Source organism: Periophthalmus magnuspinnatus, chromosome 7 (genome assembly GCF_009829125.3).
Source record: "Periophthalmus magnuspinnatus isolate fPerMag1 chromosome 7, fPerMag1.2.pri, whole genome shotgun sequence".
NCBI classification, from domain to species: domain Eukaryota; kingdom Metazoa; phylum Chordata; class Actinopteri; order Gobiiformes; family Gobiidae; genus Periophthalmus; species Periophthalmus magnuspinnatus.
In genome coordinates, this window is record NC_047132.1 from 18,978,929 (window position 1) to 19,004,974 (window position 26,046).

The window sequence follows — 26,046 nt, forward strand, 5'->3', positions numbered from 1 at the left end:
CCAACAAATAAAAGGTAAAAATAGAAGGTATTCCAGTGGCATTTATCCAAACAATATACTTGGACATAGCTTCTTGCCTCATGATTTAAGAGTTTTTTTATACGAGTGGCTCTCAGCCCTTTCACACTAAGTACCGCAAAGAAAAGATTTGGCTTTCTGAGTACCACCTGATTTAAACCATGTCTATTTAAGAACTATTCTAGGTCTAATCTAGGGCTAAACCAGATCTAAAAGTGGCCTACGGTACCAATTGATCCACGGACCGGTACCGGTCCACGGCCCGGTGGTTGGGGACCACTGGCCTACGTCATTTCTATTACAGTAATTATAAACAAGAAATTATTCAAAGGAGGACAAAAAGTAGATAAAATGGACACTAAATGTGGCAAACTTCCCAACTGAAGAGCTGTCCAAGTACCAACTCCAAGTTGATGGCTCAGTGTGCTTTACTGTCAATGAACTGTCAATGTGCTTTTATTTTGAGAGTGGAACCCAGAAAGAATAGTCTTTGCACATGTATGGACTAATGGGGATCCTTAAATAAACAAATAAAGGAGCCCAGTATCACAGTTTGAGAAAGACTGCATTATACTATTATAATTCCCAGGTTGTGATGAAGACCACTTTTAATACACTGTCATTTACTTTAGTGATTTTCAAAGATTGTATTTCAAGTAATCTCCAGTTTTTTTTATTTACATCTGTTTTTGTATTGTTATCCTGGGCTGGTGGCCTCAAATATTCTGTATTGTACAAAATATGAGAGGAGCTCAGACAGCACACTGTGCAGTCCAATGGTGCCAGTGGAGGTGCCGCGGAGCTTTGCATCAAATCCGTTTCATTCTATTTTTGCCGGGACAGACCACAAGCCTTTCCCCTTAATGAGTAAATAGTTATTGCATGAATACGTGGTCTCGAGCTTGAAGTTTCAAAGGTGGTGACCGCGACAGCACAGCAGAGCCTCCGGTTCTCATGTGAGTGTCACACTGCAACTAAACCGGAGTCCAGTGCGACACAGGAGTCGCAGATGGACCGGGTACAGTCTGAGTGAGGTGTTATAGTCTGGTCTCTCTCTCTATATATATATGCATGCATCCTCCATAACTCAAAAGGATTTTATTAGTATTAGGACTATGACACATTCAAGATAGGGAAAAATGCTACCATGTTTGCTGTTCACTCATCATACCTAAAGAGGCCCACCACCAGCTTTAAGATTCTGTTCAATGCTTAACTCACCAACAATTCTCCATAAATATACAAAAGCATGATACAAAACTGTACAAAACAAATTCACAAATCTGATGAGATGTACAGCAGTTTCATTATTGGGATGCACGATGATTGTGTTGTGACAGCGCACTGAAGCAGGAGGGACTTAGCATGGAGAGCAATAGAAGGAGAATCTCAGAGCATCAAAAAGGAAAGTGAAACTTGTGAATACATGTTAATAAGGTGTTTTCGGTCAATGTAGCATTTTCAAAACAATAAAAGGTAAAATGATTATCTTGATTTAATTATGTTATACATTAGCAGGTTAATACCCAATAGAAATAAAACACACCCCCCCTTTGGTTAACAAGTTGCAGGTATACGTGTGGGTTGTGTTATTTAAATTTTGCCATTGTTTATTATTTTTCCAATTTTCTAACACCCGCAATCATCTTTACTTTCTTTTCTCCAAACTGCGTCAGTATGACTAGGGGTTTTTCCAAAGAACTGGCGCAGACAGGAAACTGGTGCTTCGTGATTTGTCACCCATTTACGGTAAAGCTAGCGGTGACACAAATAGAAGCAGATTGGAACAGGATGGCTAACACATGACATGCTCCAGATGTGGTAAACACATGTGTAAATACGCATGTTCAGAGCTGATCTGGGAGGAATAATGGCTGCCAAATGTGACCGACGTGCCAACGAGAGGACACCTTGAACTCCAGAGCAAATAATAACAGCTAATCAGCCAAAAACATATGACGACAATTATTTGAGAGAACATGCTGCCTCAAATATGCCATGGAGGTGAAAGGTAACGTTTAAGGTGCCAACTTTTCTAGTGGAGAATTCGCCACCTGCTTGTTTCCATGGATATTGCTGATGCTTTGCCTGGAAAAGTTCACAGTATGGCACTAAACGTATTTTTCAATTTTATACATGTAAACATGCATTTTTGCTTTGTACAGGCTTGCCCCTGACTGAGAGCTATAGATTCATTTCCTTCAGATGATAGTTTTAACAAGTAAAAACATGACTCCAACATCAGCAAAACCAACTCATAACACATAACACAAATAAAAGTATTTCAAACTTCTCTCATCCCAAAGTCAGGATTCTTTTGGGATAATCGTCTCGAGAACATAGTTTGATAAATGTGTGATGACCAGGACCCCACACCCATCTCTTATCTCCCCTCTGCTTCCTGTAGCTCCATCAATATCAACCTCCCATCACAAACTTAATGTACGACATCCGCTTGTTTGTGTCCCAAGATTCACAAACAGAAAACCGTCAGTACCCACAAATAGAGCTGAACTGGTCATAACTGAATACTTACTGGATACTTGTGGCCTCAAAGTTATGCTGAACAGAGAGTCAAGTGCAAAGTTCAATTTATTTGGAAACATAAACAAAGATAGGATCAAAACCACAACTGCTGAGTGCACCACAGTTTGAAATTTCCTCTGAATATTCAAGCCAAAATTGTAACTGATAAGGCTATTTCACAATCCACTTGGATTTCCTCAAACCAGATTTTAATGATAAATATTGACTGCAATTGCAATAATAAACCCATTTAGAATCTTAAAGGTTATATATTATACAACATGGTTTCTTGTGAGCTTTAAGACAAGTCATAATGCTGTTACTTCCTTATAAGATACCTGGAGTTGTGTTTTGTTTCATTCACATATGTTTGAGCAAACCTGGTTTATTTGTCTGTCTATGTCTCTGAATTACAAAATGCTCTGTTCCACCTAGTGATGTAATGTACTGGTAGTTTTCAAGTTAATAGCTGCCTTTTAACTTTGTTTAGTAGCGATGGGCAATTCCAGAGCTGAAATAACAAAACACAACTCCAGGTATGTTTGTGATGAGGAAGCAAAATTATAACATAGATAAAAAATAGTGCAACATATGCCCTTTAAGAAATGTAGCATTAACCTACTGACTGTTTTGCTGTCTTAATCCTTAAACACTATCAGATTATCTATTAGCAATTTAAAACTAGTTTTAGACAAACCTTGCGCTCATAACAGCATTTTGCACTTGTGTGTATGAATGTTTATTTAATTGTAATGAAAGGTACAGATGCCCTAGCGGCTCTAAAGTTCTCTATAACTTATGCTGGGTAGCACATATATCCCACATTGAGATGGGGAGGATGAAATTTATATTGCATGATAACCATGTCCAAAAATGCCCTGGTATGATGGTATACTACGGACAAAAAAAACTAAAACCAGAGAGCACATGCTTCTTGGTTATGCCCTACTTTCCTGTGCAGAGATTAGGCACACACAGATCAATTTTCAGGGCAGCGCAAGTAGCCTTCACTGACATGGTCACACTGATATGGTCTATTTACTACTAGGAATGACTGAACGAAATTTTAGACTATTATTTGATTTATACTAATTACGGTATGATGGACATAAATAATAACCACACATTGCGCAGACCCAGTGAAATAAATGAGCTCTGTCAATTAGTATTGTCACGTTACAAAAATTTCAAACTCGATTTCGATACTAAGAAATAAAATCCATTCTCAATACTGATACCGATACTTTCTATAGCGAATACAATGTCATTTGCAACATTAAATTGTAATAATTAATTCTATTTTACCTTATCTGTGTAATCCCCCAGTCATCCAAGTAGATCCCATAGTGGTCCATGGGTGTATACTAGTCTCTGTGGTCATTTCTGTCCTGTGAATATTGACTTTTCTAGTATCGGTACCTGCTCAAATGAGTATCTAGTTTCGATACTAGTTTTAGTATAATTTAATATCTGATTTTCAATACTTTTGACATCCCTACTACCAATACCATCAGAAGCCCATGCTCGATATATGATACTGTGCAAAACTTAATACCAATTGTCTTCCCATCCTTAATGCTAAATAATATATTGAATTAGGGCTCAGAAATTGTCAAAATGAAAAGCTAATATACAGCAGGTTTTGTATCACAGTTTTTCTCCCTGTGTTTGTTTCGCACAAATTTGTCAGACGCCACAACTTATCAATTGTCAGTTTGTTTTCCTGAAATAGCAACAGTAACTATGGGGTAGTTTGAGGCAGACGCTTACAAATTCTGCATAAAATCACTATCAAAGAATCTTTTTCTCCAGAACTTCCCTGAAGGGCTTTCTTCAGAGCAGGAGCACACAGTGTTGGAGCATGCAGTGTTGGAGCAGAGCTTAGCCAGGCCACATGTCTCCTCCCGGGGCTTGTCCTCAGACCTGGTGCTGCTGACTCAGGGTGCCCACGGCTGGCCCTGTGCCTCACCGTCTCTCTGTGCATTCATCGCGCCATCCTGTATCAATGCGCCTTTGAGAGCAGAGGGCATAGAGAGGCAGCAGGCCACATTCCACTGGGGATACTGACACCAGCCCACACTGCCGCACGTATACACCTCATTCACCTCTTATTAAGTGCAAACAGCATAATCATTTTTAGGAGTGTTTCATAATAATACGAGTCAATACAAGTTTCATCCTTTAACAATTACAACTTCATTTTGTCTGAAGAAAATATAGACCATAATTTATAATACTAAAACTAATACTATTATGCCAAAAACAGTATAAAATGTACAATATCATTAACAGACATGAGCTGCAATAAATACATTTAGTTAGTTTGTATCTGTAATAATTCATAGAAGATATTTATTCAACCCTCTACAGATTAAACCTTATCATAGTACATAAAAAAGCCGAAAGATTCCGCACTTGCTCAAAGAAAAATACTCATGATAAATATTGCCCCCAAAAAGTATTGTTCCACTTATGATGTATTGAACAATAAGCCAATGTAGTAATTATCATGACAGGTCTAATTACAAGTTTCTTCCTTTACCTATTACTCAACTAATAATAGTAGTCATAAAAGTATTAGTATTAGAAGTAATAGTAATAACCTAAAAGTGGAAGTAGTTTCCCAGGACATGACTTGTAAAGAAGGATTAGCAGGTCAGTATTTGTGCCTAACCCAGATTCGGTGGGTGCTGTTGACTGGTTGTTGCTATGGAAATGCCATTTAACCTGGATTCAGGATAGGCATAGCCTACTTCTGTCTATACTTTTATAGTCTCTGATAGTCGGCAGTATCACATGAACATAATCCTGTTTAGACAATTATTTATCATTTAGATGGTGTGGCCTTGAAAAATAAGATACAAGATTTAAGTGGGCTATCTACCTTAATCATCTTTCCAAGAAATTATATTGCCCTACTGTCATCAGTGGTTACCCCTGCTTGCGTAAATAAGCATGTTGGTGCTTGAAACCAGATATTAATAGACCACATACGTTTTTCACTTTCACTGTTTTCACTTTTAAAGTTTGCCTCATGACCTAACAATTAACAGTGAACATCTAGAACATTTGAATCTTTGCGACAGCAGTTCCAAAGAAAAATACTTTTGATAACACCGGCACATCCTGTATAGTCTATTGTATGTAGGATAAAACCACCTGATGTATGAGGGGGATTGTTCTCATTTCACCCATTGACAGGAAAACATAGTAATGAAAACAGTAAAGAATCTGATTTCTTTTGCATTACCACTGTTTGATAAGTAAGGAACGTCCTTACCTTCGCTTCACATTTCCTGTGTGTAGCTGTCTTGCATACTAAAATGAAAAAAACAAAACAAAAACAGTTAGGACAATATATTTAAATAATAGGCCAATAGAGTCAAAATGTGTTTTAAGAACACATATTATGCCTTCTTCCCATTGAAACATGCTTGGGATAAGTATTTCAGAGTCTCTAACTTAAAATAATGTCTACGTTTGGAAAATATACTGGATAGGAGAACTCTGTAGTTATATTTGTGATGGAATGACTGATATGTGAACGGAGCAGTTTTGCATGAGAGGTCAGAAAAGACAACTTTGGATTAATGGATTAACAAAATGAAATCCAACTCCAGGTATTTTAGGTTTTTGATGAGAGGACAACAGCATAACAATGTTAAAAGCTCAAAAAGTCAAATTTGTATAATATGTGTTCTTCAAATGACATACATACCTCTGCAGAAGGATCCCACATTGTCCACAGTCTGCCGGCACACATTGCATTGCCTCTTCTTCTTAAAGCTCTTCTCCTTGAAAACGTGGGGCTCTCCTTTACCTGCCTGCACAAAGAGAAAAATAACAATTGGAAACATGATACAAGACTCTAAGTGGTGCTCGTTTCAAACAAGACCCTACCTACCACACTTATATATCACACAGACGACAGGTCCAAAACACTGCCTAACCAAGGCTTCTGTTACATAATAAAGTGGGACAATTTTAACGTGGGTGGTATGGGATCATAAAGCAGACACGAGCTTAAACTGTCAAGTCCATCCTTTATGTCTGACAGAGCAGAGCAAATCCGCAGGTGGCTACATCGCTCCTTTGCTCACTTTACCGTGAAACTAAATTGTGTAACTGTCTTACAGCCATAATTTGTGTGGTAGGGCTAAAAGATTTTAGAAAAATATCTGCTTTCAAATTTTCAGACAAGGCTTGGAATTGCACATTTTAATACTAGGATTAAATTCAAAGTTGGCATTTTAAACATGTCAAGGAGCATTAACATTTGAGACAACACTGAAATGCAAACTGCTAAACAAGAACCACTTGCATTTCAGAACAAAATGGGATATTTTGTTGTCTGTAGAGGAAATTTTGTAAGTGTTATAATTGTAATCTTTGTGGTGTACTAATTGCGAGTGTGGAAATTGTATATTGATATATATTGCAACCCAACTATGTGGTTCCCTCCCTATTCCCACTGTTTCAAAGTCTTAAAAAGAGACATCAAATTTTATAACTGTGTCTTGTGTTCTGGTTTGCTGGTGGTATCTCGAGTGCTGTAATGTGTGGAATTGCATGAGTTGTTTAGTGTGGGAGAAGAATTCCCGCCCAATCCCATTCTTTGTTTCCCAACACGGATCAGGCTGGCAGATCCTTGAGCCTGTCGTGACTCAGAGGGCTTTGAACATGAGAAGTCTGAAAAGCGCGGACTTTGAGCAAAAGGGGCACCACTTTAGTGTTGTCATGCATATGTTAGGCAAGGGGGAAACAGGGTTGATAAATGGAACAAAGACACATGTCACGTTTGATATTCCGGATGTACCTATTTAGTACTTTATATGTTGTATCTGTTTTTATAGCATTCCTTATTTGTTCAATAGCATAGACTCAAAACCATATGTGTTTCCAGAAAACACTAAAATAGAATGCGCAATTGAGGATAACCAATAAGTGTTATTTCACCCAGATGCACATCTTGTAAACTGTACTTCACAAATACAATAATCTCATCCACATTTGTCTAAACAAAGCCATCATTATTCACCTCCTTTACAGATATCTCCCATGACCACCATAGCATAAAAGTGCCTTTTTCCAGCCCCGGTTCCACCATATTGTAATTGTCCTGTAAGCGGCACCTGCTGTTTTACTGTAGAAGGTAAAGTACTTTTCCATTCGTACTTTTTCATTTTTCTGGCAACTGACAACAAGACTTTTAGAATGTCATTTCTTCTGATACACATCCCAGACTGTAGACTGACATGTTAAAAGTTAGATCCAAACCTATTATCACAAATATCTCCATCCAAATGTCTGTTCAGATAGGTATGTCTAATCTTTCCACAAGATAAGAGGGAGACTGTGACAGAAAGAGGCCAGGCAGCAAAATTTGAGTCCTGAAAACCTAACTTTCACCTTCTGATCTAATAGAAGGAATTTTAGTTACTGTATTCTCTATAAGACCATTTTCCCATTCAGAGTCCCATTTTTCTTTAACCTATAAATGACAGCAGCTGTGTGCGCTTTAAGAACCGGAGATTGGAGATCGAACCCCTAACATTCTATATAATTTTGCCAGCTGTTATTTTCTTTCTTGTTTCTATTTTTGACAGCTTACTATTATTTACTTGAGATGTATTATCAAATAATACAAAATGGATATCCCACTACCTCTGTCCCACAGCCCAAACACAAACCTCTTTAGGATCTACCTGTAAACCTGTGATCACCTCTCACATCTGAGTGCACTGGAGGCTTATGTTTACACAGCTCCACATAATTAAACAGATACATGCAGATGTCTTTTCTTTCTCTGCGTTTTTTTCATCACAAAGCTCTGGTCTGTTTGCACACTCTCCACATGGACTCAAAATGGACACTGTTTGTTCAGCTGGTGCCTCTGCCAACCACAGCACCCATGTACAAGAAGAGCAGGGCGACCACTCTGCACCCACCCACGGGACCTAACATACTCCAAGTAGGTAGCAAAGATGTCACTGTGTGGGTGTCGAACTATGATGTAATCTTCATTGGTTAGGAAGTTTGATATTGAACATAACTGTCATTACTGTACAATAGTGAGTATGTTTTTTTAATAAAATCCATTAAGTTTGACTTGGCTATCCAGGCTCTGGTTTTCTTACACTTTGAATTCCTCTGGGTGCATTATGAGTTCTTGATATTGATGAATGTCTGATTTGGCTTCTGTGTGTTGGGCTAACCTTGTACTAGACCCCAAATATAACATATCCTGGTTTATTGTTGTAATAGTAAACCAGGACTAATGGACTAATATGCTGCTTCTTTAGCTTCACACTCTCTGCCCAAACTTGCAAGGACCTACAGTTCTGCCCAGAAGATCACTATACTATCGTAGTAGATATCACATAGCCGTATTAGAAGTATTTTTTATCACTGTCTAAATCTGTTCAAATGACCAATGCGACTTTTTTATATGTACTTGCAACAACCAAGAAAAAATAAGTGGGGACTCAATTTGAAGTGTATCCAGTTAAGGATCAAGCCTCTTCTTTAGTATCAAAGTTGAGTTGAAAACCTAATATCATGAAATTGAAATGAAAGTATGATAAAACTCTACATGATATTCAAATGTAGGAGAATCTTCATTGGACACAGGAGCCCTGAAAATGTACAGGAGTAACATGTAGTGGAAACGCACACCAGTAAAGCCAAGTGCTCATCATGGTGTAGTGCCTCATAAAGTTGTGTTTGCCCTGTCATTTCAGCTCATTCACAGAGGAAACAGTTGGCTTAAAGAAAGTCATTATCAAACCACAGACACCAGTACTAAACATGTATCCTGTCAGAGAAGTCCACATTGAAACATGCAACTATAACCGACATAGAATAAAGTATCATTGTAAACAGAGTCAGTTTTTTTTTTTAAAATAATCACAGAAGGCATTACAGAATAGGAGGTGAGGGTACGGGATAATACAGGATTATTCAAATATGTATGAATCAATCAAATTATAAGTAAGTTAATGATGAGGGAACACCGTTATAACATGTGTAAAAACCTCATAAAAGTCCATTTACATAGTATACCCCATTAAAAAATATATGAGAGACCTTATAAAAACAACAACTGGACCAGGTCAAAACAAGACAGAACAAGGAGAAGGACCACAAGAGATCTAGGTCTCTGTAATGTACTGTAACCAAAACCCCAAAACAGGAACAAAAAGATGCCCACCATCTACCACTAATGGGACTTGAACCACAATTTTCTACCAGATATACCTTTTAATCTGACACGTCTAATTGACATCCCTAATTATCTTGGCCCACAGCTCTATCCAAGAGTGCACCAAATGCCCTGGTTCTGCAAATAAACAATAGAACAGCAAACAGTAGCAGCTTTAGCCCCTGTCCTTAAATGTCCCTAGTAACATCCATTCTACAGCATGCATGAGTAGGTTATACTGGTCACAGGAGAGCAGCCCATGTTGTGTGAACCTAAAAAAGCTGCTGAGCTAACCGCAGTGGTGATGTGGGCCCAGAGATAAACATATGAAGGAGGTACTGCCACATTCTTCCTGGTCCAGACACAATTAAGAGCATTATACAAAGCGACCACAGCCAATCATGGTCAGACAGCACTGCAAGACTCGTACAGCGCTCTGGGTGAGGTGAACTAACACAACAGAATGAGGTGAGAATGAGAAGAAGTAAGACAAGAGTAAGTATAATGTGGTTGTAACGGTAGGTCAATAGTAAAGTAATTGAGCAAGTTTTTACATTGTTGTCTGCTCCTGTTGCAACAAGCCACAAACAGTGATTGACATTGGACATTGTCAGTGAAGCCCCAAGACAGTTACAAGGCTTGGGATGGGAGTTCAAAATCTTAAAATCTCCTGTGAGAAGGTTGTCATAACCTTCTGTGTCATTGTCATTACTAATTTAGTGTCTATGATTATACATAATAGCACAGACAAGCCGCTATTGAAAGTACAGTATGGCAATTGGCTGTGTATAAATGGAGGATCTCCTCTGAGCTATTGCTGATTGATTAGGTATTCATGGATTCCAGCTTCCTGTTATGTGGTGTTATTTTCAGGATGCTATAGCAACGTTCCTAATTTTTAACGTTCCTAACTTTAGCCAAGTAACAATTTAAATTTTATAACAGTTCATGTACACTATGGTATCTTTATATTGCCTTTGAGGTCATCTGCTTTTTCTGAGAGTTCACAACACAAAATATTACCAAGATAGAAGATTGTGACAGGGATCAAATCACAATTCAAATTTATTGTGCCAGTCTTCCCATTTGTCCTCGGCACTGACCCATCCTTCTGTAGCACTGGTGCAACCTGTCAGTAGAAGGATACATCACTAGATCTTGAGCATGGCTTGGTCAGAACTACTTAGCTAGAGGATTTTGTCTGTTTGGTATTTTTTAGGTGGATGTGGGAAGCCAGAGGAGGCCATCCCCAAACTGTGGAGAACAATATTGCAAACTCCATATTTAAAGGCACAACCTATAGTCCAGGAGTCAAACCTAGCTAGGACTTTCTTGCTGTGAAGTTTGAGGGCTATCCACTCAGCCATGATGCTGCCTTCATCCAATCAGACAGAGATTGTAGACAGATATACTAGCATTGCAGCACTGTGGGTGCTTTAAAATACCAACTCATCAGACCCAGATAAAATGAGTCAGAGACCACAATTACTGAAAAGGATGGAACATTTAAAAAAGTCTTTTAACTATGTTATATAACATGAACATTTGTTCTTATTAATAGTATTCCCTGAATACGATCTACTGTGACCCTCGACAGGTCCTTGATCACACAAATATGCCATGTCACTTTTATGGAGGCAGCTCCACTTGGAGGTCTGGGTTTACAGCAGAGCACAGAACAGCTGGTCTGAGTCTGACAGCACTGAGCCTGTCCCTGGATAGTAATTACTGTCTCCAACGTGATCAACACAAAAATCTTTCTGGCAAAACTTCTGTCCACCGACAAGAGAATGTGCTATGAAGAAAGTGTAGAAAGATATAAAGTATGCCAAAACAGAAACATGACTAGTGCTTAAATTCTAATGATCTCATTACAGGACACATTGTCTAATCAACATGACACATTTCATCATTACAAAAGCAAAGAGCATGATACACATTGTGTGAAGGGCTGAAGCAAATGACCATATTACATATAAATGGAGTTTGAAAAACATCCATCAGAAAACAGAGCATAGAACTATTGGTAAACAATCTCTGGAGCTATGCACAAACACATCCAACAGTCTAGCTGAGGAACCATTACAAAAACCATGATCTGTTATTGAGTAGGACTTGAGTAGGAAAAGTTCAAGAAGTTTTCATATAAAGAGGTCTCCACCCTTTTGCAAATGTGAATAGTGGAGATGCATTCACTATCTCTTATAAATGTTATCATACCTACAGCATATGCCATAACATTGTCCCTACGCAAGACACTTCACTAGATTGTCTTCTTTTAGCCTATAAGAATAGCCTTTTTTCTATTATACAACCAATACAAGTGCCCATAACAGATCACTGACCACATGACAATTCCATAGGTTGTTCCACTGACCAGCACCAGCCTGTCCACTTTATAATTAGCCAAATCATAACTTTCCCCTTACAACAAAAAAACCTTTACCTCATTTTGTTTCACGTCCATCTTTCCTGGCAGCCCACAACAAACCTGGTCCAGCCTCTCTCCACTCTCCTGTCAGTCGTAGTAAACAGCTACCTGTGTCTCTGCTCTGCACTCACGCACTTGCACACGTGTAGGTCCACTTCTGCTGAACCCTCCTCCCTGGAACATCTGTCACACACAAGAAGGCCTTTTCTGCCCCAGCTCAACCCTGCTGGCAGAACTCATCGCGGAGGTTCGTTCCAGTCAAAGAGCTGCTTTCTGTGCAGAGACCCTCCCCTTTACTAGCATCCCGCCTGCCAGCCGTCCCAAACAGAGGCTAGATTGAGCGCGGGAGGGGTTGCACACACTTACAAATGTAAAAACAAATTGACAGAAACAGAGGGATTGGTCTGTGTGCTGTAACATATGCGTAGAGCTGTGGAAACCCCGAGTCTTAATGTGGTCTATAAATAGAGTTGATATTTGGACAATGATGGGCTCTGTGTGGGAGAGGGACAGTTATAGTGGACTTGCTGACCCCAGTTTGGTGCAGATGGTCGAATGGGACAGAGGCCTTAAGTGTCCTTAAATACTCCTGGCGTATTAAAGGTTCTGCATTATGCTAAATTACCTGTTCAGAGCTAAAACATTTGGTTCTACTTTGTGATGTCATTTGGAGGAAACTGAGGTGCTCCACTGTGCTTTGAAAGTCCAAAGACCTTCACCAAACTCATTCTGATTATTTGACCTGTCAAAGTTTCTACACAACTGTTTTTGAGGTTCATTTAACTCCTCTGTCTGAAACCAAAAGGTGAATATTTTACATACACAAAAAATTGAATTCAGAAGCTAAGGTGTTCAAAAAATAAAAAATCATAAGCACATAGTAATTTTAGTTGCAATACCATTAAGGGGCTCATATTGACTTCTGTAGAAGACTTGTGAAGTCTATACTTTCTACACATTATAGGGGAAATGTCGAAGAGGGTCCACTGCTGAAGATACAGTGACTTGGATCCCGCTCTTGGTATTTGTGGAATTCTAAACAGACCAGGAGCATCTTTGAAAAGTACATTGAAACATGATGAGGGCCGAGTTGTGCATGGAGCGCACAAATATTTGGGAACGGTCAGAAAGTCAAGTGCACATCCATTGTGCTGAAGTAACACCCTTCCAACTCTTGATAGCAGCACATTCTTTACATTGACAGTAGTGTGTATATGACGTTTTGCATTTGAAAATAAAAATAAAATGTATTAGTGTGGACAGACAAGGCACTTGGACCCTAAGGTATCTTTTCCTCAGCACTCCACTGGACAGGGTGCTGGTTGATAACAGACTAACCACATCTGGAGTCCAAAGATAGTAAAACAGGTTGTTCCAAGGATCAGTCTCACTGTGGAATTTACAGTCCCTGGAGATACCTAAATGCTCAGAAGGTGTGATAAAGATATTTGTATGGCCAACATAACAGCTGCATCGTATTAGTATAAATTCATTGTAATAAAATTAATAATGATGACTAATAAAGAGTCTGGAAAAAAAAGAAAAATTAAAAAACAAGAAACAATCTTTTACACTAAGACATATCTTGCATTTCCTACAGACACTACTGAGACATTTGCAAAACATCCTTAATCACCAACCACCCTCATGACAACACCTACATAATGTGTCTATCATGCCGTACAGTTGACATTTTTCCTGTTTTCCTCAAAGTCTCCTCCGATTGGCTCACACAGATGCCATGATTACTGCAAATTATCACCAAGGAATGTGTTTCAGTGTTGTGATAGCATGACTGCCTGAAGAGTTATGTTAAGCAGATGAGATGCTCTTCACAGCCTTGTCCTATCATCTTGTTATAAGCTTTAACTTAAGATAAACTATTGTAATAGATTAATATGCAAATCACTCTAGGGCCAAGGTCAGGAGTTATGTATGTTTTTTTTTTTTTGTTTTTTTTACCACCAGTGAATGTAATGTGCTTTTCTTTGGAAATGTTATACATGTTCAACATAAATAAAAGCAGTCTGTACCTCCCCAGCCTCCTCTCTGAGTTCCTGCCTCAGCGGTGGACCAAGGCCGCTCTGTGCTCACATGTGTCCAAAGGGTGGGACAGGTTACAGAACACAGTGCGCCTGTTCCTGGACTGAGGTCAGTGCCACTCGCCGTCCTGCACTTCCGCTCCCTCGCTGTGCTCTTAACTCTCTCCCATCCACATATGCACCTCTCACTCGCCCACAGCCCTGTCACTGTTTTTCATATTTACTGGTTAAACAGCCCATCTGTTTTGCGTCAGTACACCCATCGCATAGGCCTCACTAAGTGGATGACATCATACAGCTGTTGATTAAGTAATGGTTAGTTAGAAACTCTTGTTGTGTTCTCTTTTGAAACAACTGAAAGGCATGAGAATCATTGTAGTTTCAATGCTATGGCTTTAACAGTACCACTGTAATGTTAAGTCCATGTGCCTAGGCTAACCTGAGTTTAAATGTATTTACTGGCAATATAAATAATTAAGCGAGCTTGTATGAGATTTTGAGTCATCTAACTATGGCTCTATGGATTCTAAATGGATAAAAATAAGAAGGCTGGCATATTAAAGGGCCTATATTACGTTATTTTCTGATCTATGTTATAATGCTGTTTCCTCATCAAAAACATATATAGAGTTGTGTTTTGTTTCATTCATACATGTTTAACACACAAACCCTGCATATTTAGGCTGAGTTCTTTTCTTAAAAAGAAAACTTAATGTGCAAATGCATGTGAGTTAGTCCTGGACCCATCTGCAGCCTGCTCATCCATGGGGAGTGGATCTGTCCTTTACTGTGGTCCTTCTTGAGTTTTCCTACAGTTTTTTCTTTTTTTTTAATAGTTTTTCCTTGTCGAGAAGGAGGGTCTAAGAACAGGAGATATTTTGGGACGGTTATCCATTTGCTTGTTTTCTATTAATCTGATTAATCTGCTCGTCTGTTATTGACCAATGTCTGTTTGACTTTCTAACTTTCTGTTGATTAAATCAATAATCCTGCTAAACCCTAGAAGATAAATGCTGTTATGATTTTTGGCTTTACAAAAAAACTAAATTGAAAACACCCTGTTCCACCTTGTGATGTCACATGGTAATACAGAAAGGTGCTCTACTGTGTTTTTAAACTCCATACACCTTTACTAGAATCATTTGGAAATTTTAAGCCCTGGAATTGCCAATCTCCACTAAACAAAGGTAAAGATAGCTGTTAACTTGAAAACTACTGCTTCAAGACATCCCAAGGTGGAACAGAGTATTTTGAGCTTTGGAGAAGTAGACAAACAAATAATACAGGGTTACTCCAACATGTGTGATTGAAACAAAACATAATTTCTTGTATGTTTTTTGATGAAGTAACAACATTCTAACATGGCTAAGTCAATTTTGTGTAATATTGGAACTTTCAAAAATATATGTATATGTTTACATTGTCCACTCCTTGTAATAATCTAATTTGTAAATAAAAAACAGGACTTGTGCATCTGGTTGACCTGTGTGATAGAAAAGATGCGTATTCAAATATATAAAATTCATCCATCGTCTTCTGTTTATCCAGGGCTGGGTCGCAGAGGCAGGAGTCTAATCAGAGACACCCAGACTTCCCGCACCCCGGTCATTTCTCCAGCTCCTCCCGGGGGACCCCGAGGTGTTCCCAGGGAGGCTTCAAGCGGAGGCATCTGAAGCAGATGCTAGAGCTACCTCAGCCGGACATGGAGGAGTGGCGGTTTGACTCCAATATATAAAACTCATAATTAAATTTGCAAAAGTAACACCTGCAGGGAATCTCAAGAAGATATGTCGCGGTCACAGATCAAGGTCAAACATTACAATCACTTCCCAATTTCCACAGTTAAACTTTCAGATGTTCCAGATGTTTGGGACCCCTGATGTGTTACAAAGGAATGTGACGCAGTCCCTCATTGAGCTTCTTGGTTTATGCAACACAGCAGACATTTGTGAGTTATTGACCAATCAGTTTCTAACTGGAGATCTGAAACACTTGTTAAATGGTAATTAAGTATTTCTCTTCTAAGAAATCCATTCTTAGCTTGTATTATGCAGTCACTTTCCCACCATGCCAAAGCCATCACTACAAATGCCTGTCATATTCGGGTGAGAAGAAGTCAGCTTATCTGGGCTCAATGAAAAATGTCCGCCGCTGATGAAATTGCTTTAATGGACAAACTTATCACGAAGGGAAAGGTTGGGGCCACTGGACAATGTTATCTCGTTGTTGACGCATGGATTCTAATTTTACTTTATGAAGCAGGATACGAGCATTGACAAGCCAGCCTGATGTGGAGCCAACAATAACTACTTTGTGAATAAAGTAGTAACAACCACAATGTAATAACTGACAGTCCAACTGTGCAGACTAGGAGCGTGAAATATAGCTGCACTGCACAGTACAATGCAAAAATACTATAAACAATAACTGAAATCTAGTGGCAAAATAGAGTAAACAATGAATATAATGCTTTAATGTGTAACAGTGATAAGATATTTGGTCTCATGAGTCAGACAGCTAGGTGGAGCGGAATAACCTAATATGTGGTTGGTAAGATTTTTATTAATGGCCAAATTACCCAGACTTTAAGACCTATGTTTATCTTTATAGAAATCATGATTCATGTGGAGGACAAATCCATCTGTGGTAAGTGGATAGTGTGATGATTGGTAAATGACTCTAAACTGAAAAATCATATTCACTGTATTGTATGATAAGGCTATATGACCAAAATGTAAAAACAACAGTTCCTATACATTCCCAGGATGATTACAAGTGTGCACAACTATATGGACTGGATAAATAAATGAAAAAAAATGTAATGTATGAGAAGTTACACCCACTCCCTATCTAGATTTTTCATCCTTTTAGCTACAAGACACCATATTCCTTGTAGTTGCTCTTTAATTTAAACACCTGATGCTAAAGCTAACGTCAACGACAGAGCATCGCGCGCGCCCACCTGGAACATTCTTTCAGCAGCGTGACTCTGCGACGTCAACCGAAGTGACGGCGGGCGGGCTATGGGGGCTCTAACCGGGTGATGGAGAGGCTTAATGCATCATATGACCCTTTTCACAGCGCTCTGCTACGTCAAAGAAATCAACTACGACGTATCGTGCAACTTCCCACAGAGCTAGTAAGTCCCGTCAAACTTTTATTCCCAGACTCACGTGTTGATAAGCCCCATTACGCATTTAGCTAGCAAGTACATTAACTCTTAAGAGGAGCAGCGCCTTACAGTAAACAAAGTGGGTTGTGTGGTTATCTAAAACATGGTAGTTTATAAGTTTCTGTATAATAGTAAATTGAAAATACGTTAAATGCTAAACGCTAAACGCGAGTATTTTGGCTAACAGCTACATTTGGCAAAGTGCGCAACATGAAGTCTCAGCATCCATCCATTTCAATCCACTCAGACAGAAACTATTAAGTTACTAAGCAATTCTATAGCAGCTTAAAAGTAACAAAAAGTAGCTACAACTTTTTCTTTCTGGCCAGTGTTTTTGCCCTTACCTTACTCATTTTCCCGCTTATCATTCCCCCGGGTTAATGCTGCCCATTCTCAGAAAGACATCAATAACATGGCCAGGACTCGTATGAGATAACTTGTTTTCTTTAGTCCGGTCCACCCTCGGCTCAGGGGCTGTGGGGTGGAGCTCCACGCAGCCGAAAGCATGGGGAATAGTGTTACTCGAAGTACAGTGCTCTGATTGGTCACCTTTGAGAGGGGAGCGTAGCCATACTCACCTCTGATTGGGTCGGTTTTAATGTTATTCTAAGTAGGATTTGGTCTTATTGAAGTGGTCTCACTAAAACCTTAACATATTAACGTCGAGCCGGTTTTGTGGTCGTGGATATCTCACAGAATTGGTGGTGGATATATGATGTGATATAGTAAGATAAGCATAGTCATTAAAGATCTCTTGAGCGTGCTGGGCAGTGTATTCCAAAGCTGCATTGCCTGGAGATTTTCCCAGACCACAAGTAGACTAGCCCTGATGATGATTGAATGAATTATCAAGTTTAACATCACATTACATCATGTACTTTTCCATTTTATTGCTGTTAATATAATCCCAAATCATGACTTTCAGCCTCCTGTTATATGCAACTTTAAATAACTTTTTCTCTTTCAAAAGATATAGGCTAATATTTAGTTTTGAATTGGTAATGGCTTTGGGAATGGTCCAAATTTTTCATCCTTTTGAAATGGATAGGTATATATATATAGTACACACCACTAGTCACATATAGGGCATAACTGCATGGTCTAAAATGTATGATACTGATATTTTTGGCCTGTGTCTTGATTTTTTATGTTAGAATTAATATATGCTATTTGAACTATTGTAAGATTATATTGTTTATTGTCACAAATTTAATTATATGCTTATTATCTCGCAGTTATTCACCAGCACATGGACATGACCACCAAGTAATATGAATTTCTTCTTCCAAGTAAGTGTATAGCAATGTATGCCTGAGTTATGATGAAAATAAAGCTGCTATTTGAAAAGATGGTGCCATAAAAATATATGACTACCACCCAAATATAAGTACTTGAAGCCAACATCACCGTTTGGGGTCTAATAGTAGAAGACATGTAAGCAGAACCATGTATTGGGGGAACTCTGCTTGTTAAAAACCCTCCCTATGAACACTGTGGGAACATCTGCACTGCCATTGGAGCAGAGCAGCAGCAGTCCCTAGTGGTGAAAAACTAGACCTGCAGCAGATGTTTTGCATTTACATCATATATGCACTGTAGTGAATCTTTAGAGCCCAGAGTTAAAGCCCGGGAATCAGCGTCTTTGGGGATTTAAAAAGCTATTCTATGAAACTATCCTGACGGAGCAGATGGGGCTGCAGATCCAAATCTTGATTGTTTTGGTTTCATAGGCCAAGCCACACAGCAGCCTAGACCTCTTGATTATAATTTAAATAGGCAGCGAGGGCCTTTGTTTTACATAGCAGCCAAAAAGTTTGAATAGTTGCCAAGTTCTCATGGATGGTTGTGATTTCTGTATATTTTCTATATATATTTACTGACTGATATGTTCCCTTGTCTCAAAGCTTCCAAGTAGACTTATCCCTGTCTGTCTGCTAATACAGTCTGCAGATTATCTTTTAGTTAGTTCCATGTGTTACAGACAGGGCTAAAACAAAGGATATACATAGTCGAATCAATCAGTGCTTAAGACCTTCAGCAATGACATATTCACTATATGAGTAATTCCACAAGCAGCAAGTGTGGTAATGCTGCCAATTTTGGTGCTTTTAAATGAGGAATTTCTGACTCATGAAACATAAAACTGATGTAATGAAATGTGTAGATTAGACTAATGGCAGTTTGATTATGTGTTGACTCACGTGCCTGTGTTTTTCAGATGGCAGATATGCGGGAGACAGAAAGCACTGATTTGGGGAATAAGTTGAAGAAAAGGAGTGGTAAGGTGAAAAGGTAATAGGATAGGCTAAAGGGGGCACATGTGAGACAAAAAAAAATTGTGAGGGTCCATGAGAGACAGGAAGTGGTGCTTGGGGCTGAAATAAGGAGTCAGGGGGAGGGTCACGTATGTTCAGATGTTCAACGTGACATGTAGAAGAAACACAGATGCACAGATTTGATGTGTTAATGACTTTTTTTTTTTTTTTTTTTTTTTTTTTTTTTACAGTTTTTCAGTTGTAAAATACAATTTTTGGGTGGAGAGTTATACCTATTTGTCTCCATGGAAATGTCATTGCTTTACCTGGAATGTTCCATAGTATTGCATTGAACTCATTTTTTATTGCTTAAAACTACCTTAAAACTTTCATTCTTACTCTGAGGGCTTCTCTCTTTTCTCTCCACAGATCTCACCTGTAACTTGGTCAGCTTGTCTTCATTGAGATAAATACGTTTAATGTCATTCTTGGGAACATTCCGAGATTGTTAAATTGCCAAGTTACCATTGATAGAAGAGGCATTTTTAATTTTGTGGGGGCAATGCAAGATGCCTTTTGAGGGCCAGCTTTCTAAACTTGAGAGATTTGTTATCATTAAAATAAAATGACTGACTTTCAGCTTTTGGGTGGCACCAATGGGCTCTAGGTACAAAACCTACATATGCAAGGATATTGTATTGACTGACAGCAGCAATAGTAGTAATAATAGTAGTGATGACTCAAGGTGTGAATGTTATCTTGTCACTCCTTTATTACAAGCTTCACAAACAGTCATCAGTTTAGTTCTATTAAGTCAGTGTACGTCTGACTTCACATAAGTTACTGTCTCTTGCCTTGTAGTTGTAGGCTCCAGGCTGCACCCCCTAAGTTCAGGTACCAGGTGTGCTGCTTTTATCCAGAGAAGAGGAAACTCAACATGAGAAGGATTGGCTCACTCTGAGGTAGGTAAATGAGAAGTGCGAGGAAGTGAGGAGAGGGGGCCATGTAGCTTGAGTAGGGGCTGAGTAGAAAAGTGGTGGGCGAAAGAGTAAGGCTGCCAGTGCACAGAGGCAATGCTGTTCATAAACTCTGTACCATCCAAAATCCCAAACACACTTCCTGGACAGGCCTCTTGTGACTTGGATAAACATCAAGTAGATTTTTGCGTTGAAGGGAAAAATATGGTGCTGCATTCTTTGTAAGCGAGCAGTTCTTTTTTTTAAAGGGCGTCACTGGGATTTGTTGGAGAATTGCAGACTTGCTGTGAGAGGAAATAGTTTATGTCTTTCCCTGGTCCCTCGATCAGCTTTCATGCGCCACTACAGAAAAACAAGAACTACTAGTCATGTCTGCTATCAATGTCTCAAACACGCTGATCTGATCTTCAACATATTTCCTCTGACAAATAAACTCGTAGAAATCATAATGAGAAATTGAGACCATTTTACTTATTTATTTTTTAAATCTATTTTCAGTTCTGAAAGGATTGCTAATTTTAACCCTGACCGGTCAGTGTTGTTTCCTGTGCTGGGTGTGTGTTCACAGAGAATGCCTGTGGTTCAGAGCGTTTCGATTGGTCATGGCCAATATAAACTTGGTTGTGTGCAAAAAACTATATTTTCATACCATGTGAACCTGTAGTTACATTTGCTATGGCTGATGGTAAAATAACATGAGAGCCTAGCAGTCACTTGTCCCGAACTCCATCAGTTTGGTTAAAGGTGCACAATGTAACTTTTCTGGTTGATGTTTTCTCACTATCTGGTCTCTGGCAATTCTTAGTCTGGAATGTTCCACAGTGTGACTTTTTTTCAATGGAGACAAGCCAGAGATGCTACCAGGCCAAATTCCAGGTCAGATCTCGCTACCTGTAATTAAATGAATGCTTGACAGATATGTTTAATGCCATACTTTGGAACAATCCAGGCAAAGCAATAACATCTTCATGGAGATAAGCTTGTTGTGTGTCCTTCACCAGAAAAGTTACATAGTGCACCTTTAAAAATGGGCTTGAAAACAGCCTTAGATAAACATCATGCCAAATGTGTAAATATACTCTAGTAGTTTAAATAATAATGATCATTGAGCACATTTATTGATGGTGGTTAGACACACAAACTGTAATCAGAAAAATATTTCTCAACACTAATGATGGCAGTGATGGCAGTTTCATGACTCCAATCTGAGACTGGCCTGCCTTGATTCGTCCCACATGGACTCAGCCTCATACTTCAGAGTTTGGCGCTTTCCTTTTTAAAAAGAACCATATGAGGTGCAATCTAAAAGTTCCACTGGGATGAACTGCTCTTTCTGGAATTTTGTTCAATAAAAGTCTGTTTACTGATCCAGAATAGACGACGACAAAGTTGTGGACATTGGTCAGATGATACAGTTGGCATTTGTGTCAGTTTTGGGTTAGAAAACAATGAGTATCACATGAGGCAGTAGTCACTAGCTCAAGCACATCATATAAATGTTATCAAAGTTTACAAGTACTGCTTACTGTTTATACAACATTCAATGCTCTGCTGGGAAGATATTTAAGGATGTTTCTACAGCATATATTTAATATATCTATGGGTTTAAGAGTGTAAATTAGCACCGTCGGCTACAGCAATTAACAATGCTAAACTAAATATTAGATCTTTTGAATTGTGAAAGCTAAAAAAATGGCATGTATAAACAATAAGTTGAAACCTACAAATAGGGAATTGTTCTCTGCATGCAATCCTGATCTTCTATCCCCATCAAAGGCATTATAGGCAAATCAAGGATTTATTTTTGCACTAAAAACACGAATTGATCGATACACAAACAGGCCACTGAATGAGCTTGTATTAGATTTGCCTGTCCCCTTTTGTTCAATCAGACTCTTGTCATTACTGCCAGTTGCATTATTTTGCATCTCCTATCTAGTAGTTTAAGTTAGTTAAGTTGTTAAGTTGGCTGAAAGTTATACTCTCAAACTCCTCAAACCTCAAAGTTATGTTATATACACACACAGACGCACACATATATATACAGAGCTAACAGCTCAAACTGCACTCTAACATCCCTTCTCCATGTTTCTCATACAGACATAAACAAATTATGTAATGGCTCTGAGCGCTGCACGTGGAATATAAATTTTAGTTGCCAAGTTGTATTTTTTTTTTTTTTTCCAGTAAGTGCTTGGCCCCGGTCAGGTGTGTATGTGCTATTAGTTCCTGATATATGAGGTCACAGTCATATAACAGGCAGCTTTCTACAATAACTGTGACTAAGAGCATCTCACATCCCTGTGCTATAAGTGAAATGAACAACTGGAATGTGATAAACAACATGTGAAAACACGATTCTAAAAATGACCATAAATAGATGGGACCATCTTGCATAACCAGTGGGATTGGAGTGGTTCCCACACCCATGTAGAGGGTCAGTTGGTGGTAGATGACGCGGACCAGAGGGCTCTGTGTTCCCACGCTGCTCAACATGTGATACTGAGCTCAGGCATCACATCAGGGACTAGGACTGCATAATTGTCAGCAATACTAATAATTACAGTATAAGTAATACAGTTGTACCGTATGCATCATTGGCAAAGGATTTTTATGATGATGATCATTTCTTGGTGGAAGTGGACAATAATATGTGGTGTGCAGATGACTGACTCCTTGCTAAAAGTTGTAAATTTGGCTGTTATGAGTACATCTCAGTTGCATGTTTTCCAAATATAGGCACATTATGTGAAAGTGCATAGCAGCACTTGGGAATGAGTACAGGTATTGAAGTATCTGAAAGGTGATCTGAGGCTGGGGTCAAAGGTCAGGTCTCTTAATGTCTCTCCTGATGCCACCAGCCTCTGTTTACACTATGTTAATTGGTCTGCAGTGTGAGCACAGTGGGCACAACACTCTCATTGTATCAGTGCTGTGGAGCTAGCTTAGCTGTGAGGAGCTACATCACTTTTAACACCATGGCCTCAGTACAACTTAAATACTCAACCACCCCATTATTCATAGATCAACAAAGAAACAGTTGTGTTTCAGTTGTGATGATACTGTGCAAAAGCCAACCAAAATCAAGGCCAAGCATGAATAAGTCCATAAAATCAACATCACCTAATGGCATAGAATTAAGAATAGACCTAATATCTAAATGCTGTCAACAATGGACAAACGTGAAAGCGCTTGATTCATAGAGAAGGCAGTGGGTTGAGAATGTAAAGAACCCAAGAATTAAAACCTGATAAGGAGAGACTAAATGACCCTAAGGCTTGTTTAGTATAGAATCTGTTATTGCAGCTGGGTGCAACAAGGATTCTTTTCATCAGTAGTGCATCACATCAGAGCCATATGACAAAGCAGATGAGGAATTTAATGGAGAAACTTCTGTGTATTTTTAATAGGCATAGGCATAGACTATAGGTTGTATAAAAAATATATCAGGTTATCATTGCTTTAGCGTTTAGTTTAATGTTGTGTCTCTGTATCTACCTTTTTTTACTACTGTTCTCATCTGTTTCCATTGGCAACTTGGACCTATAGTGACTTTTACAAAGCAGCAACTATTCTATTCTCATCTGTTTCCATTGGCAACTTGGACCTATAGTGACTTTTACAAAGCAGCAACTATTCTATTGCACATATATTATTCACATTTTATTTGAGTCATCATGTGCTTCTAGTAATGGTCATGTCTCTGGCCTCAATCTGACCTGACCTTTGACCTCCAGACCCGAAAATCTTTAAAATACCTATGTGTTAACGGTTATATTATTGCTATGTTGATATAGGATGCTAAGTTTTAAGATTTGTAAATGCAGTTTATTGGATCACTTGAATGTGGTATGTGGACTAATTACACACAGTTATGTCACATGTCATCTGACATCTGAGGGAACCTTTGACCCTTTAAAACAGAGAAAGTCTTTCATGTATCAAAGCAACATTGAACCAATAAGTATATTATTACCAACTCTTAACGCTTAACTCTTTAAAATAACTGCATATAAAGTATGAATGGGGGTATGTCTTCCATGTTTACTCAGGGGCATATAATTGACATCTTCACACAGGAGACAACATTAAATATGATGTCTTTTGCACAACACCATTCTATACAACAACATAAAGACCAAGTGGACCTTTGCAATCCCTGTTATGTTAAGAATGCCTATATTTGTTACTAAGCCCACGCTCACTCACCTTCATCAGCCTCATCCTCCCACTCTCACTCCTCTCCACGCTCCTTCTCTTCAGGGACGAGCTGCGCACCACGGGGGCCACCGGCACCTCTTCCTCTCCGCACCAGTCGGAGCCCAGGACGCACCCCATCAGAGAAGCTTCCCTCCCCTCTGCGTGCTCCTCTGGCCTGGCTACACGCTCTATGCTGCCTGTGTTCTCCAGCTCCTCTCCGGACTGCTGTTTTTGTCAGCTGGAAGCCCCAAAGGAGCCCTGCCCCTTTTCCTGGCTTGGGTTCAGCCTCGATTCGAAGGGAAGGATACACGCTGCTGCCCTGCCCCCCTTTACTTAACTTTAAAACTCCATAACAACTTGCACTTCCAACATTCCCTTTAACTTCTTTCTCACTTGCAAAACACTTTCTACAAACTTGATCCTAACTTTCTCCATCCCATTCCAAGTCAGTCCATTGCCGTCCCTACTACCCTGCTCCTTCCTCTCTGTGCTCTAGGTTGCCTCACTCTTAACATACACAATCACCCCTCTGTTATCCCCCCTCTTGGATTTCTCCTCCCCAACTCCCCTCCACTGCTTCCTGAGAGCGGGCTCCTAAGCACATGCTCTGTATTGTCCACAAAACAAATGAAACACTACCACAACAAGTGACGGCACAGGATGAGTCAGAACCCCAGACCTGTGCCTCTTTATAAAGCTCTAGTTGGTTAGCTGGTAAACACTGGCTCATTTATCAGCTGTAACTAATATAATATGTGACCTAGAAGAGAGGAGCTAGGGAGGGTGACTGGGTTTTATATTGTAATCATTCATATTGTATTGTGACAGCTGGATACTTGTGAGATTAGAATAAGTCTGTCGATCCTGATTATGCCCTTTTTCATATAAGAAATTATGTGTTAGTATTGGTTGTTCTGGGGATGAAAAATTTTGTTTGTAAGGTTCACAGTTTGATTCCTTGATCCCTCAATGTATCAATGTGTTTTGTAGTGGTTGGAGAGGTGCACATTAGTGCTCTATATTGAAAATTAAGTGTTTTGAAAAGTGCTACAATGACTATTGTATTGTTTACCATTGAAAAATATGCATCTTTACCGTGAGTTGGCTCGTCTCTGCACTAATCTAACTTGTAACTTGGTCTGTATATACTATTGTTGGTGAGTAGTGCCTTAAGAAATGTTTGGTATTGCTTGGGTGGTTGTTTATGTAGTAGCGCTCTTGTTT

The 26,046-nt window shown here is 39.1% G+C and overlaps 1 protein-coding gene across 4 annotated transcripts in view; it reads right to left on the minus strand.

The window, feature by feature from the left end:
* Window positions 1-25,325, minus strand: part of tns2a (tensin 2a) — a 48,704-nt gene extending 23,379 nt beyond the window's left edge. Inside the window, exons 1-3 of one of the 4 annotated variants that reach the window (XM_055222935.1) lie at window positions 24,832-25,325; window positions 6,263-6,368; window positions 5,825-5,862 (exon numbers count right to left, since the gene is read on the minus strand). In XM_055222935.1, coding sequence (XP_055078910.1) covers window positions 5,825-5,862; window positions 6,263-6,368; window positions 24,832-24,960 — 273 coding nt within the window. In that variant the 5' untranslated portion in view covers window positions 24,961-25,325. Of the gene's footprint in view, window positions 1-5,824; window positions 5,863-6,262; window positions 6,369-12,191; window positions 12,338-17,734; window positions 17,848-24,831 lie in introns of those variants that run through there. The other 3 variants (XM_033970331.2, XM_055222937.1, XM_055222936.1) reach the window with 3 other exon arrangements.
* Window positions 25,326-26,046: the final 721 nt, after the last annotated feature.